General features: G+C 36.2%; 1 protein-coding gene across 1 annotated transcript; it reads right to left on the bottom strand.

The window, feature by feature from the left end:
- Positions 1 to 9594: 9594 nt before the first annotated feature.
- Positions 9595 to 10293, bottom strand: LOC129267383 (uncharacterized). The gene has a single exon (XM_054905097.2). The coding sequence runs from the start codon at positions 10291 to 10293 to the stop codon at positions 9595 to 9597; it is 699 nt and encodes a 232-aa protein (XP_054761072.2).
- Positions 10294 to 17983: the final 7690 nt, after the last annotated feature.

Below are 17983 nucleotides of genomic sequence, written 5' to 3'. Positions count from 1 at the left end.
GGAAACGAGGGAGTAAAGAGGCTGTCATTGCCTAAATCTGATTGGTAAACAATGTTGAGAAACCAGGCTTTCTGTTTGCCCCGGTTAAACTCTTCTTGTAGTTCATGGGCAGGTCTGTACACAGCGCAGTCCCATGCATAAACATTTGACAGGACAACAAATTTAGTCACCCCAAAAGCTTTAGAAAGAGAGAATGACATTCTGTTCCTTTTAATATTTTCTGATTCACATTATGCAAGTTAATTTTAGTGCAGATTTTGGCTGATATAAGAGAGCATTGGGCTACTGTTGAATTGATCAGGATAGAAATATATGGTCATTATTTCATTTACTCATTTTTTATCATAACAACTAATTTTGGAGTTTACCCGGACCTGACTTATAATTGATTGAAAGTTCCTTGAAATGCCCCATCGATCAGACTCGGCCTTTGAATATTACTCAGTCACTGCAAACATTATTGCAGGAAGAGAGGACTATTTTCAGGATCAGTGATAGTTTTATTAAGACCTACCTTTAACTCGTCTTTATCCAAAAGATAATTGTTCAAAAACCTCTGCGAGATAAGACCAACTCTCTCCTGAAACAGAATAATTACAAAGAGAAAAGAAAAGCAAAAATTAATGGAGGCATTTCGAGGTAATATTGTTAGATCAATTGCCTGATGTAAATATACGAGGGATCTATGACATCATATGGGCATTTTCACGGTAACTGACGTTACATGGCACAATTTTACACACCTTTCATTGTGTGTATGATTATCTCTAAACAAATGATGGGAGTTTGCTTAAAAGCAAACTCCCATCATTAGTTTTTTTAGAGATAATCATACACACAATGAAAGGTGTGTAAAATTGTGCCGTGTAACGTCAGTTACCGTGAAAATGACTATATATTTAAACAAAAAATATAAATTATGCTAGATCATTTTGCATCCCATTTTTCCTTAATGGCTATTATTACCAGTCTAAGGAAATCACATAATTCTCCTTTGATGGTAAAGAAGGAAAACATTTATTGAAATCTTATTCTCAGTATTTTTACATACATATAAAAAAGTTTAAGTGGATAAGAAATATCTGCCAAAGTCTATGGCTGATGAAAATTTACATACTACCCCAAAAAAAAAACTACCCATGCGGATGAGACTTTCAAACTATTAAAAACTAGAGCTCATATGTTCCCGCTTTTTTTCAGGTATACATCAAGTGAAATGTATATGAGATGGATGATATGGAATTGTCGCACATTCTTATATTAATGGAAATAATTGGTACTGACATTCCTCAATTTAGGCTGCTCATTTCAGCATATAAAAATTGTAATCTTCATGCTCATCCTGTTGCTTTCCTGTGCAGCAATAGCGAAATAGTAGACAATTTTGGCAAAAGGCAAAGCAGAATTTGTGAAAACAAAACACAGAGATTTCAGCAAGAACTGTAGTTCTTAACAGAAAATCTGACACACTGCAATTACAGTTGCAAAATGCTTTTCATATAAAAACCATATTGGGGAAGATACTTGTATTTCTGAATTTATAACAAATGGGTTAATGGTACTAAAACCATGTTTTAACCTTAAAACAACAACTCATGTGGTAGAATTTGGTTGTCAAAATATTCCGATGCTGGTGATTGAAGATAGAGAATTAGCAGAAACTCCTCAAGACTCCACTTACAAAATCCAGATACATTTGTCACAAAACAGAAGAAGGGAAGATATTTCCAATTTTAAAATCATCCAACGGATCTCATCGATAGTCTGTTTGGGTGCTACCACAATCGTGACTGTACTCCAAAGAATGTCAATACAATAACTGCATCGAACAGATACATCAATCAATTACCAAGTACTTGCAGTATGTATTAGCCCACTTGAGGCACATGAATGAGTACAGGATTGTCCAATTCAAGAAATGGAAGAATACACTCGGATGGCCAGGGCGCAATGGAAAGATGGACCAACTGCACAGTCGGGTCTCCAAGACAAGCGATGGGTCAGTAATATAGCTCCAGGATAGAGATAAGACACTGCATTGGTGTTCTTGTTGTTTACATGCCAAATGTGGCACAAACAACACCCCTTGAGTCGCAGGGGAAGAATAGGCGATCGAGGGACACTCTCGCTCCAAGCGCTTCCAAGCGGGCTTCGACAATCAACTAAAACAAGCTTAACGGAGCGGCAGTGGAGAGTGAACAGGGAGCTAGCGGGGTGAGAGGGCTTTTCAAAAGAATCAGGGAAGAGGGAAGGTAATGCGGGCACATGGTATTGTTGAATGGGTTTGGGGGTGCTCCAACAATAGGGGCATGACAATACAGGGCTCGTAGAGGGAAAAACAGCTTTATGGCTCTCCCCCTTTTCTTCTCAGCTTAGTTCTCCTTTGTTCATCAATGCCATTCATTTATTAAGTAAGATGTGTTGGATTCTTTCATCTCCTTCAAAGAGACATGGTACTTTTAATTTCTGCTCTCTTCTTTCATTCAGCGAAGTAAATACCCCCAAGATAGCCCCCCCCCCACCCCTCCACACCAATCTCCCTCTATTTCAAAGTTTTTTATCCTCTGCCCATCACTTGTCAAAACTATATAGACCAGTTCTAATAGGATCCATGCATAAACTAATTTACAATATTTATCTAAATAATATAATCAATTTCACCTTCTAACCATTTCAATAAGCACATTCATCCAACATTTTTCTCTCTTTTGTGGCAAAATCTTGAAACTTACTAAATGTAATTTTCCTAAACTAAAGATGTCACATGGTATTTTTCCATCTACATCCGGCCATAATCGCTGAAGCATACATCGAGTGGCACCTCAATGGGTCTCAATAAATTAATAACACATTTTACAAAAATTATCCACTGCCATTATGTTCAAGCTCTTGAAGATGAACTATCAAATGTAAACAGAAGGGGTTTGAGATTTCGGCTTTCAGACCATGTTCCCTGAGAAGAAACAATGGTTCTGTGACATAAAGCAGGGCAATAGATCAGACAACTGAATTTTGTGATCAATCATACAAAAATAATCATAAAATCCAGCCTACAAATACAATAAAAAAAATTATACTTCATTTTCCTAGGCCCTTGATAGATCATTTCCAGACTCTGAGCATTGTTGGCTGCATGACTGCTTGGTCAAATGTAGGAAAAACCTGAAATACGTGTCATAAAAGGGTAAGATACAGATTGCCCATTAGATATCTTAACGAAATGTTGACTTAATGATGTTTCTTTTTTTTTACTGAGGCAATCTACAAACCTGACAGTCAAACTAATGGAAATCATTTGATCAATTCTGCTATGTTCTATGATCATTTATAACATGTTTGGAACAAGCATGTCAATATTCAATTCCCTTTTTTCATTGCCTACAAACGATCAAGAATGGCATACATAAGCCAATCCCAATCAATGCAACTGTAATAGTTCCATGCTTTATACTGGAGTTTTTTTAATTTACTTTCCCATTAAACGCACAATGAAAACAGTTATATAACTGACGGTGCAATTTAGCGTTCAAATCATAATTAAGCCCATGAAACTGGAAATAACTCGCAGCAGACCATGATCAACTAATCCCGCCTCTCTTTCTCCTTCCATGGCGACAGACGATCCCAAGACACCTCAAAATCCTTCACGCATCGCTATCTATCCGCCAGAATCCTATTACATCTCTCCTTCTCCAACTCCCAAAGCTTACCAGAGATGACTGGAGGAGAAAAGAAGATACTTTATTTTTTCGGAAGCTCAAAAAAAATACCTTAAGCCGTTATTGGAGCAAGAACCGGGCAATCCGGCTGAAGGAAAACCTTGCGAGGGGAGAAAAACAAGTAGACTGGTCAACTTTTGATTACGTTTTCACTTGTAGAGCTGCATTGGGCTAAGCAGAGTCACTGGGGCATGGATGGGTATACAAAGTGCAATGCATTGCTCATGGCTAGAAGCTCTAGTAAGTCGTGAACAGAAGATGAATAAGTGTAGGAAAATAATAGGCATTTGGTAAACTTATTTTTCTAACTGTTCTGTCATGGAAACTTAGGCTTTGCAGAACAGACCTTACACTCTTCAACACAAGATCATGCCAAAAGATATATAGTGCAAATGGTAATACATGCCTTTTTAGTTTTTAATTGTAATGTATTATGGGGAAGAATTATAATACACTGAAAAGCAAACGCGATGATCAAAACATGTATGGCCTATTTGCCTCACATTCTGCTCAATATTGCTCTCTTAATATCACTCACCATCATTGCTAACTACATGCAGGCCTAGTTCAACAAAATATTTGTTTCCAATATTATTGTGTAATCAAATGAAAATAATTTGTTAAATTGATCAAAACAATGGGCAAAGTATGTTGTTTATCACACCATTCCAATGTTGTTACTTTTGCACTAGAATTCAATTCCATGATGCATGGTTCATCTGCATTTTCTCTTTCTTTTTTTCTGTACATAGATCAGACTTTTCCTGTCAATACCCTGGATCTAACAGTTTTCCAACGCTTGGAATCGACCCATAAATTTGCCCAGTGTCGCTTGCTACTTCAACTTAATGTAATCAGATCTCATTTCCTTGTTGGTGCTATGTGAAACAAGCCTTCGACAGGAATATTATGAGTTTTACAGACACTCTCAAAATTTAGCCCCTATAAAATTTACACAGAAATACACATCGGTAGGTCTGTTCTACTAATACCCAGACATCTGGCTCATTTTGAACATTCAATACCGATACAGAAGGCCTATTCCATGTTTATTTGATTTAGAGCCTTTAAAATTACTTATATGGAAAATGAATATACTTTTAAACATATTTAAATGAACAATTTTCATCAAAAGAGTAGATCTTGATTATCCAATCATGGCAAACAAGGGAATTATGTTCATTAGTCAAATATTCTATCATACATATACTGGCTTTAACAATTACCTATCAAATTTGAATATTAAGTTCCAGTTAGACAGTCTCCTATAGCAAACATTAAAGTCTGAGGGTCCACCACTAATTCATCAAGTAAACGGTCAGACAACTCTGAAGATTTTACCCCCAATGAAATCCCTTTTGAATGGATAAGCTAGGAATACCCTCTACTTTATCATAAAAAGACCCTCTTTCTATCCTCCTATTCAACACCTAAGGGTAAAAACCTGCACCCCTCTATCTACCCCCCCCCCTCCCTAGCATAAAGTAAAAGTAAAGAGTTCAAAAAGAAGAGGGAAGAAATAGATTTTGGATTCTGATACATCTGTAACGCAGCATGGTTTCAATTACATCTCTTACCTCACCTCTGAAGGGCGGTGAAAGGCCTAAGAAGCGGCCGAACAATAGGGATAGAGAATGTCCCTGGCCGGAGCTTTGGGGTTGAGTGTCCAGGCTTTCGGGGCTTGAGCGGCTTGGGAATTGATCATGCAAAGAAGATGAGTCGTATTCTTAACTCGACTTCTCTGTTTTTTCTTTATTCCCTCCTTCCCCGCATTAATAAAAGCGAAAATTCTTTGAAGGAGGATTTGGGGGTGTCTGAAAGGATGCTCTGAAGAAAAAGATCCACAGTGAATAGATGGATTTAAGGAGCTTTAAAAGAAGGCCTGTCATTTCGGCCACTGTTACATCTTTACCTCTGGTCAGTATCCCTTCATTCAAAAGAAGAATCAATTGATACGGTAACAACCTAAAGTTAACCACTGGCCTTTTAACAATCAATATTAATTGATTTCTGCAACAATCTAGGAAGATGTTTCATCATTGCTTTGAAAGACTTGTTGATTTTTCTAGTTGAGAGTGTTTGTTTATTAGTTTTCCTTACTATTTTCTTGTTACCACCCCCTTCCCTCTTTCCTCCTCAGAAAAAGATAATGAAGACCAGCTGTTAAGATCACAGGGGTTATTTCCTTTCACATTCCAAAAAGTGTCAATTCAATTTTTGTAGCAGACACTTGAAAAATTAAAACTCTGCCTGGCCTGTCTTATGATTTGGTCAAGTACGGGCAGAACCAAATGAATGTTTATAGGCCTACATGTATATTCACTAAGTGGAGTTGTATTATACAATGTATGAATCTATATAGAATAGGAGTGAAGTAGCTTATTAGGGTATTCCACTCTCATATGATCATACACAGTAGACCTATTTCAAGTTAATAAATTCTATGTGATCTTGCAAGGTTTGTCTTTCAATATTGGCTACAATTACTAATAGTAAATAATATTTAATAATAGTCATCTTTCCAAACAACATGCGTTAGGTCTATAGAATTCTAATACAATTTTCAATCTGTCACAATCGATCAAAGACCCAAGTGTTAAAATCTCCCCGGAATCTATTTGGTAAACTGCACATTAATCCATATAAGGGATCCATCTAAAAATCCTATCCCTTTATTTTCCATCTAAAGTTCCCACCATCACAAAAAGGGAACGAAATAGTAACAACCACTGATGAATGTTGAATGTGACACGCACATAATAGACAGCTTTTAGTATGGTTTATGCCCTTTCTACAACAATAACTTGAGAGTGAGAAAGGGAGCTTTTAGTAGCATTTCTAAGTCGCTTCATTCACTATAGAAACACTATTAACAAAAAGGTGTTAAAATCAACAATGCACTCTATGTGATATTGCAAAGGTATGATGGATGACTGGATATTGCTCTCTTAGGCGGACTTCATAATGTAATGAACTGGGGAGTGTTTGATCTAGTATCTTGTGACTGATATTCCTCGACATATTAGCTCTTAGCCAATCACATGCAAGTATAGCAGTAACATATTGCAGTTGTCAATAGAATTCATTGTATGTTCCTTTTCGTGAAACACTCCCCAAATTTTAACTATGAATCTGCAGGATAGATTCTATACAAGACAGCTGCTAAATACCAACATTTTCAATTTCGGGGGCTATTTTAGACAACCTATTGCCTGATATCTACAACAATGGTTTGCCATTAACATTGCAGGGAATGAGAATTTCCCACTTAATTCCGGGGCTTATTTTTATCAATTTTCAGGGCTTGTTTGAGCATTTCTGGGGCACCTGTCCCCTCATGTAAATTTTCGCTAAACACTGATCCCAATATACCCCTCTTCACCCGGGTGCATAAATGGGTTCTTTTCAGGATGCAAGTACTACTTCCATTGTTCAGCAAAATTGGTTGAACAGTGGCTAAAGTCCTCCCCAGGGTGTGGAAAAAGTACATTTCATTTGGGTAGAGAAGACATGGGGAATATGAAGAACAGCATCTTACAAGATGCAGTAATATACACTGGAGTTGCTTAAGATATTTCAAAAGCAAGCATCAATCATAACAAAGTATATAGAAGGGTAAAAGACAGAAATAGGGCTCACAACTTATGTTTTTTTGTATCCAATGAAGTAAAACTTATTTGTAGGATATGTCAGTTACGATATAACTAAGTCTTTTGGAGGACTTATTCTGTACAGTGTATTTATGTAGGCCTACTACTCGTCGTTATGAAAATAGTGTGAGTGCCTCTATGAATTACTATTATAAATAAATTCAAAATAATAATCATTTATAATTTCACCTTTCTTTTTATCAAAATTAATAGTGAGATACAATTATCACAACAAAATGAAAAACTACACCTGACTAAACAGAGATGACTTGATTATAAAGCAGATTATGCAAAATATTGGGAGGAATGTGTTATCACACTTGTATGGTTACATGAATTACACAGGTGCTCCAATTAATTCAATACCATGGGTGTCCTCTTGCCCCCCAGCAACACCCCTCATCATCAAGCACAAAATAACCCATTTGATATCTTGTTTTCAAAAATATTTTGAGCAGTAAATTGAATAAATTACTACTCACACATGCACAAAAGATTCACCGACCTCACAATATAAATCGACTATTGTTCAAAAATGTAATTTTTCTTGCAGCTTCGGGGTGCCCTTTTGTGAAATAAGCCACAGAAAAAGCAGATAGCATTATAATCATCCCCAGAATCTCATGCAAGGAAACCATGGAAGTGTTCTTGAAATGAAGGGAAAGTTAATGTAAGGAAGAGAAAGAAGGATTAGGAATTGAAAGGAATGCTGGCAAAGAAACAAAAGAACAAAAGGAAGTCAAAACATGGATTTTTCTATCTTTGTAAAGAAATGGAAAGGCCTCAAGTGAAAGAAATAACAGGTTTAGATGGGTCCATGGGAGGATTTTGTTCACCTTTGCAGAAGCAGTATAGTTACGGGAGGTGGCAAATAAAACAGAGGCAAAAATATTCCACATAGTTTTGAATTAATACAAGAGAAAAGCGAATACTTGCTCTTTCTCGAAGCAGACAAAAAAAAAGAATGAGTATAGTTCGAAAAATATTAATACCATTAGCTCCATAATACATTGTATTTACCATTACTTCACACAGGCAGTAAAGGTATGGCTAAATAATCAGAATATCAGTAACATTTTTACTTCACCCGTGCCCATCTTATATTAAGCAAAATACTCCCCCCCCCCAAAAAAAAAAAGTATTGAATCTTCTTCTTTCCTCATAAGTTTAGATTTCCTCCTTAGATTTTATACTTTAGGCCCTAAATGGTACAAACATTTAGTTAAAGTAGAAAAAAAAATACTGAATGTGAAATTTTATCTCTATCCATGCAAATGATATTCAAATAGAGTAAACTTGAACATTGATTGGCAATGATACCAACAATCCATGTTGAGTTTTCTTTGCGTTCATACCTGACAAGTCTATTTGTTACCAATAAGTCCAATGCACTTCAGTCATTCTTTGCTTTTATATTATTTCAAGGTTTGCAAGGTTCCATTTCATCATGACTAGGATATTTTATGAATTACATGCTCATGTTCCCTTTGGCTTTAAAGTAATCACAGTAGCATGCATGCATCCCCAAACATTCTGATCCATATGTGGTACACCCCTACGATGTTACAAGGTTCTTTCGGGTAAATTGAAATAATAAATACCAAATTATAGGGCAACAAACTGGCAAGAATAATGATGTGTTCATAATACTTTTGAGAGATCGAGTGGCGACTGGGAAGTAGACATTAATCTGAATTAGTCAAAATTAATTTGAATTAGTTAAGATAAATCTGATATTCCCATTAGTTATTTATCTGAATTAGTTGATACTGACCTGAATGAGCCTAGATACATCTGAAATAGTAGGGGAAAATATTCAACAACAACAACAACAAAAAGTGAATGAGAAAAAATGATGTTTCGCAATTGATCCTACTACATATATCCTCCAGAATAGCCAAAAAGTGCATAAAGGCATTTCAGGCAGTCTTAAAAACACCATAGATAGCTATCTGAACACACTCTCTGAAAGAGAGAGAGGGGGGGGGGGGAGATAAACAGGGGGTGGGAGATGTTTTCCACATCACATTAATTGTAAACCTGAACCTAAATTACAGGGAAAAAAGAACAAAGCTGAGGTTGTTAACCCTTGGTAGAGAGTGGAGTTGGGTCGGAGCATATATGGTAGGGTGGGTTGGGTGGGGTGGGTTTTGAAGTGTGTGTGGTCTTATTATTAATACCTCTCCTGTGCATGAAAATATGATTTCAAACATGAAAACTGTGGTCTAAATAGAATGTAAGTCAGAGTGTGGGATGTAGTGTGGGATGGAATGTGTGGTGGAGTATGTGGTGGAGTGTGAGATGGAGTGTGGGGTGGAGTGTGGGGTGGAGTGTGGGATGGATTTGTGTGGTGGAGTGTGAGATGGAGTGTGTGGTGGAGTGTGGGGTGGAGTGTGGGATGGACTTGTGTGGTGGAGTGTGAGATGGAGCGTGTGGTGGAGTGTGGGGTGGGGTGGAGTGTAGAATGGAGTGTGGGATAGAGTGTTGGGTGGAGTGTGGGATGGAGTGTGAGATGGAGTGTGGGTGGAGTGTGGGTGGGGTGTGGGGTGGAGTGTGGGGTGGGGTGTGGAATGGAGTGTGTGGTGGAGTGTGGGGTGGAGTGTGGAATAGAGTGTGGGATGGAGTGTGGGGTGGAGTGTGGGTTGGAGTGTGGGGTGGAGTGTGAGAAGGAGCATGTGGTGGAGTGTGGGTGGAGTGTGGAATGGAGTGTGAGATGGAGTGTGGGTGGGGTGTGGGGTGGAGTGTAGGATGGAGTGTGGGGTGGAGTGTGGGGTGGAGTGTTGGATGGAGTGTGGGGTGGAGTGTGGAATGAAGTGTGTGGTGGAGTGTGGGGTGGAGTGTGAGATGGAGTGTGTGGTGGAGTGTGGGGTGAAATGTGGGATGGAGTGAGGGTTAGAGTATGAATGAAGTGTAAGATGGAGCATGGGAGGAATTGAGGGTTGGATGGGATTAAGTGTAGGATGGAGTGGGGATAGAGTATGGAAAAGAGTGTGGTAAGGTATGAAATGTAGGGACAGTGATTTTCCGTTTTACAGGTAAAAGAAACGGAAAATCCTTTTGGTTCTTATACTTTGCAAAACGGAATTCAGGTTTTTGCTGTGTATATTTCCAGTGACAAAACAGAATTTCCATTTTTAGATTAAGTTGAAACGGAATTACAGATTTTCAGAAACGGAAAAGACAATTTTTTAAAACAAAAAATCACCGCCTCTAGAAATGGAATGTGGGATGGAGGGTGGATTTTGGTGTGCAATATGCTATTTATTATGTGATAGGTTGTTGGGTAGAATGCGAAACATAGTGTTGGAAAGAGCACAGGGTTGTTTGAAATAAGATGAGTGTAGGACTGTACTGTGGGTTGTAGCTTAGTAGATTCTACCTTGCAATTTTGTTCTTTCAAAGTTTCATCATTTGTGTGTGTTTTTAAATTGTAATTAACCCTATTGATGCTATTTAAAACTATTTATATATTTTTAAACAGAATAGAGCAAAATTACCCTTGCATTATCATTTCAACAATCCTTCCTACATAAGCCTGACCAGGTCAGTTGGGATTTTGAATGTAGCCGGAGGGGGAAGCAGAGAGCGACAAAAATCATACTGCCTTGAAACTAAACTACACAAAGCCAGATATGAAACATAAATGGCATGAAATATGGCTACAATCAAATTTACATGGTGAAAAGCTGTCAGACCTTGATGTAATTTGATTACAAGAGAGGATTGTTATACTTAGGTTTTGTCAGTTCATGGTTATTGAAGGATAAAATATGGTATCAACAGACACTTTTTCACCATTCTTTCCTCCCAGCAAATCAGTTAGGAGTAAAATGTTTGGGGGACACATTATACTCGCACAAATGTAATATAAGGATAAATGTTTCCCCATATCTAATACCTGGCCAGACTCTCACATTTCTCTTTGCACTGAATTTTTAAACATTTTTGTTTAGGGCTTCCATATATGCAAAACCTCAAGTAAAAACCTTATATTTGACTACCTTGAATAACTTTTGTAGGTAAAAAAATGTTAAAATTTGAATGATTTCAATGTATTCTCAATCACTTTTTTCCCCTTTTTTTTCATTTTATAACATGTCACAAGAGTTTTCCAGCAAGATAACCACTTCACACTTTATAATTTTCTTGTTTTCTTATGAGTAAACATCAGGGGAGCGTTTCGTGAAAGGACTTGTCAGACGTTTTATCCGACAAGTACTGTTTTATCCGACAGCTACTATGGTAACAGTGACTCTCAGCCAATCATTATCAAGGAAAGTTGTCAGATCTGACAACTTGTCGGACGAAAATGTTGATGAAACGCCCCCCAGATTATACAGTCATGTAGACCTACTTTGAGTTACATACAAAATAAATTTGTCATTCTGATCCCAGCTTGATGTGCCTCATTTCATTAGGGTTTTGTAATAGGCCTAATACTTTCAAAAAGATGTTTTTGAAGACAAAAACAAATTTGTTAGAAACTAATAAATATTCAAGCTACCCTTTATGAAAATATTGATTTTTTAAATTTATTCAGAATCATACTATTCACACACTTTGCCTCCCCACCATAGGCCTAGACATTGTACACATCAGTTACAAGTTCTTAAAAACAAATTATTACAATCTCTTTTTAATCCAGAGAGAGAGAGAGATAGAAATCATTCTTATTCCCTTATCAATGTCATACCCATACCTTTCCCCAAAAGCAATGTGCATTAAAATCCTTCCACACGAAGCAAGCCAAAGGTGACACACAGTTTCAGCTATTTACACCACAGGTTGGTATTAAAGTAAATCTTAAAACGCAATAAATTAATTGTTTTAACAACTTTTCAACCCCCACAGCACGAAGTCCCATCAATACCTTTGCTCCCCCAACAGCAATGTGCATTAGAATCCTGCAACACAAGGCCAGTCAAAGATGACGCACTCAGCCTTTAGCTAGTGGTGGAGGGGGCGAGGCGGAATGAAAGATGGTCTCCAAACCAACTATCATCACTTACACAGATATTGTTTATTTTCAAAGCAACCTCAAACGTTCAACATTGGTTCAAGATCAAGTACTTGGGAACAGATGGACACTTGGCCTGACAGCAATGCTATATATATTCCCTCCACTTCATGAAGAAGAACTTGACAGGTATATATGCATTGGATAAATGCATACACATATAACATACTCATAATAATGTACATTAAAATATATTCTTTATATTTCTCATCCAAAAAATCAAACATTGTCCCATTTGGGAGAATGATTTACTATTTTCTCTGCAATAATGAGTAGGAGTCAAATTTGACTTTTATTTAAAGGTGCACAAGAATTTAAGGAAAAAAGATTTACAACTAAACATTTCAAGATGACTTTTTTTTTCATTGGAATGGTCAGTTTACTACCCTTTTTGAAGAGAAAATGTGAAAAGTTAAGAAACTTAAGGCTTTATCATAGACTTCTACTGAGGCAAAATATACATATTTTTAACAAAGGGCTCTTGTCCTACTTCTGTAATGTCAAAGTAATGAACTGCAATGAACTAATGAGCCTTTCATGGGAGAAAGGGCTCTTTTACAACCCCTGTGGGCTTTTCAAATACATTTTTGGGGCAAGTCACCCATTGCCTTTCAACTTGTGTAGGCTATTCTTTTGGTAACTTCCCTCGACTTGCTTAGACCAACTTGTTGCACATTTACTACACCAATCTGTTTACCTTTTATATGACCAATATGCTAGTTACCCTTGTTTGTTATCCACTTCATAAATTTACCCGAGATGTTTTCCCCATCGCGAAAATGTGTTTTTCTCATTCCAACACTTTGCAAGAAAAGGGAGTCGGGTTATCTCATTGAGAACGCTCTGAACGGAGTTGAACCATGAACTCCGAGAAAGGAAATCACAAAAACATACTTCACCTAGAAACTTTTAGGGGAGTCTTGACCTATATTGGAGATTTCTGGAAATTTATGCTACCAAACTGAAAATTAATTTCAGTAATTGATGAACAGTTAAGATTTTTTTATTAAACCCCACCCAATAAAGCTTTTTTGAGCGGCCCTTTAAAAAATCCTGAAATACAAGCCCAGTAATGATAAAGGGTATTTTTAATAGTAGAAATTTGAACATTTTATATTTTAAAAAGATTTTTAACTTGTTAAATCTGCTAATAACTGTTGAATTTCTCTTCAAATATGTGTGTTGTGTTCATGCTGCATTTCAATGTAACAGTGGACAAAGAAAATTGAAATTGAATTTTAACTTATAAGAATACGTGTGTATTCTTGAAATAAATATATAATTGTATTTAAACCTATGTTCTTCAATTGAATTCAATACTTTTAAGTAATACAAAGCTATTAATATCTTAACCCGACTTACAATTTTGTTCGGCCTATACAGAATAAATTGGATATTTCCATAACCCAACAAGGGTGAAGCTTCAACAAGCATCTTAAAAATTATAAGACAAGTTGATTAAAGACTTTGTTGATAAATTCTTATTTCATTGACTCAAACATATCCAATATTACCTACTATACAGACAGAACCTATCACGTGACACAGTAGATACCTAGAAGTGCCTTGTAATTACTAATTTCCCATTTTAATTGGTCATAAAACTACCATCTTACTAGAGGTATAACAGAATGACTTGACTGTCTTTTTAAAATGAAGTTACTTTAGTTATTCCTTACCTATTTTTCTTTGTTTCTATTTCTGTTGTTTTTTAGTTTGTGAAAAAAAAAATTTCATGCTATCATTTCATAATTGAGGCGTAACAAACATCATGGTGTTGGAAACATTGGACTAAGGTCCCTAATCGAATGTACATGTAGACTATATTTTACAACTATATAATTGGTATGGAATTTTAACTCATTCTTTTTTTTTTGCTCCTGTTGCTATTCCTTTTCCCCCATTTCAGAGTAATATAGGCCTCCAGGTTAAATACTGCAGTAGAAAATTATTGTTCAGTAATTAATAGTTTAAAATCCATTCTTTCTGCAACCATGTTGCACAAGGTCTAATTTCACCTATGTTACAAATTTTTTGATACCAACTATTAATACAGTACATTAGTGTGGAGGATTCCAATTTCCAGACTTCTTAACATAAACCTAATCTTTAAGCAACAAAATAAAGACACTCTATCAATCCAGTTTTAGTCCCTTTATTGCAAAACATTATTCAAGATCTTGTGTCACATGATTTTTATTAACACGTTTTTAAAATAAAAAAGCATTGTATGAGTGTCTCTTTTCACACAAATCAAACAAAATGCACTTAATACTGTACAACTCTTGTGAAACAGGTATCTTACTATTAACTGCATCATGGCTAGGCTTTGTATTAATTCACTCCTAGTTTAAATGATGCACAGATTTCAATTTAGATTAACTTGTCTCATGCATCCCCTTTCAGACGGGCAAAAATATAATTCAGCAAAAAACTTTGATTAAAAGCCAGCTTAAATGGCAGGGTAAATGAGGCTGTGTATCAGTCTCCTCTAAGGACAAACAGATGAACAAATTACCTGATTGTTTTTACCACTCTCTTGTCAAGGTTTGGATGCTGGTTAGTCCAAGGGCAAGTCAGTGGGCGGTTGCGGTAATTCCTTGACGATTCTTGATTTCTTATCTCGTTATTTCTGCAGATACAGAGAGCAAAGAGAACAAACAAATTCCAATGATATATATATATATAATGCTAATTGTATCACAAAAGAACGAGTGTGCTCAAGGTTATTTCCATTTCTGTTCATTATTATTACTGGTTTGTCATTTTTTCCTTTCCTCTTTCTTGTATTGATTATTTTGATTGATGTTATTTTTTTTGGTTTATACACTAAATAGTAGACCAATATGACTATAACATTGCAAGAAAATAGAAGTAATCATTCTAAATTTGAGACAGTTAACATTTTCTCAAATATGTCAACATAAATGTGAAAAATTGAAAGTCTCAGATATGGATGAAGCAATAAATGTGTGGCCATTTTTTTTCTCTCTTTTTACCTATTTACCGAAGTTAATACACTATTTCAATATCAATTTCTAATTGGAAAAGATAGTAGTAACCCTACTACATGTATTTCACTTATATAAACAAAAAAAGATGAGACAGTTAATTCCAAAAATATACTTTGTACATTCTGTGAGTTTGAAAATTCAGAATCACAAATATCAATATCAGAATTATCATCAAACATTAATAATTTAGGCCTGCATACTACAATGACTATTCACAATGCATCATGAAATATTGAAATAACAAAGGTTGATACCTGTTTAACATATCTAAACATGGCAAAATATACTTTGAATTAGATTATAAATACACAGATATTCAATAACCCTCCACTGAAAAATGAATTGGATGAACCAGTTCATTCATTCATATAGTGAATCAAAGAAAGAATTAATTATAAAGGAACAGCAAATGCACGCCTAAGCCCAAGCAAATTCCAAAAAATATATATGTAGCATTAACAAAATTTTGGCTATGCTAAAATCCGATTTCATTTCAAAACTTACAATTTAAAACAAGTTGTAAACAAGCTGTAAGATAACTTCAAATCTAAACAAATTCCTGTCTGTCCTCACTCCTGCAAGAGCCTTCAATTTTGTAATGTTGGGGCACAAATCTCATTGAAAAATCACAAATATTCAGCTCTTGTTTAAATACGTCCACTACGAGACACTGCACAGGTAAAATTCAAACTTCCTCAATCTTAGTTACCAAAAAAGTGAAATATTCCTTTCCATGAGAATGAAATGATGTATGACCTTCTGAAGGAGTTTTACAATTTCACTGGTGTAGATTTTATGCCCTCCAAATGGTAGCACAAATTGAACCTCAAGGTTCTTTGATGTAATTCACAAGCTTCCCGTAAAATTGACAAACAATATGACTTACAGCTAGCACAGGTATATAATAATGACTATCCACTGCTTTGTAGGTCGATAATGACAGCCAAGTTCGTCCTATGGATTCCACAAATATTTAACAATGGCCTCTACTCTTGAGAGTGATTGGGGTCAAGTTTGTTGATGTGAGTAGATGGAAACTCATCTAGAAGCACATCAAAATTGCAAGCTCTTTGAATTATACATCAAAACATGTTGCAGTTATGAAATCAAGAAAATTCTTGTTGAAGCAACAAAAAAGTTCCACGAACTAATCACCAATACAGCAGAATGATAGCGGAAACATCATCTGCAAACTTGCTAGAATTTACAAACAAACTGGATGAAATGTGTAATTATGAATGAACACTCAAGGCATGCAGCAGGCCAGAGCTTCCCATCGATCCAATGGTACACGGCAATGTTTATCCACGGCTTTAGGGTACGAGGACGGTGATGAAGGCGCTGAAAACAGCGATCGGCAAGCATGCGTCTGCTACGTAGAGGTTCCCATCGTGCACGCTATTACCGTTCAACTGTCACACACGCACAGCGAGGCAAGCCGAACTGAGAATGAGAAACAATTTCAGAATTCAATCAAGAGAGCTCGATCCCTTGCACCGAGACTCAAGCTGAGAGAAGGCAGTCTAGGTTTCCCCCCTGAGTCATGGCCTAGAGGGGATCTGTTGAGGCCTGTGATTGATCAAAGCTAACGGCTGGAGGTGGAGAACAGCCAATAGGATGAGGCGTTATATGAGAGAAGATGACATGCTGGGCCAGGTTGACCTGATGGTAGGACCACATGTATCTAATTTTATGAAATTTATGCTGGATGAATTAGCCTCTCTTCAAAGCCTGTCATCATTTATGTACAGCCGACTCAAACTCAGTGATGCCCTTTTTAAATAGTCTCCATTTCAGGAAGGATAATGATAATGTGCAATATTTCAATATATTTTCACTATTATGATTATATCTCATTAGACACCTGACTCTTTGGGGCCAAAAGATATCTACCCATTCACTGTTAAACATTTTTATTCTCACAGAATTACATATAAAACAATTTTTCCCCAAAACAAAACAGTTAACCCATTTGCCTCTAGATGGATACCATGTGGTCTCTGTACAGAGATTAGAGGTTTCTGTATTTAACGGGTTAACTACGTACCATGAACAAATTTAACTCCTTCTTCCCCTTACAGACAATATGTGTTGCAAAGCTAAACAGAAATAACTCTACATTGACAGATATCACTGTAAAAAATATATATATATATATCTTGTAATATGTTCCTGGGAAACAAATTGAAAGGTCTTTTCATTATGTTGAATGTTTATAAAAAAGCTGGAAATCTCTTGACAGAACATAGTATAAAAATCAACAAAATGATCAGGGCTCCGTAACACAAAGGTTTACGATGAATTGCAAATATGAAATAATCACACTGATTGGTCCCTGGTCAGGATTTTAAACCAAATGCGCCTGTAACATTGATATTGATTGGTCAGTTCATTTAGCGATTGATCGCTAATCTTTGTGTTACGGAGCCCAGGTATTTATTCTGGATTTCGTGTGTGGACAAATACACCTTACAAGGTACACTTTAAAAACAGACTAGTGGTAGTTTAAATGACTAGATTAAGGATCAGCTGGTTGGAATTTAACTTGACTATTCATGTACTTGCAATCTAGTCAAATATAAG

The sequence above is a fragment of the Lytechinus pictus genome, chromosome 8 (genome assembly GCF_037042905.1).
Source record: "Lytechinus pictus isolate F3 Inbred chromosome 8, Lp3.0, whole genome shotgun sequence".
NCBI lineage: Eukaryota > Metazoa > Echinodermata > Echinoidea > Temnopleuroida > Toxopneustidae > Lytechinus > Lytechinus pictus.
The sequence above is the reverse complement of the archived record's forward strand: the minus strand, read 5'-3'. Positions and strand labels throughout refer to the sequence as shown.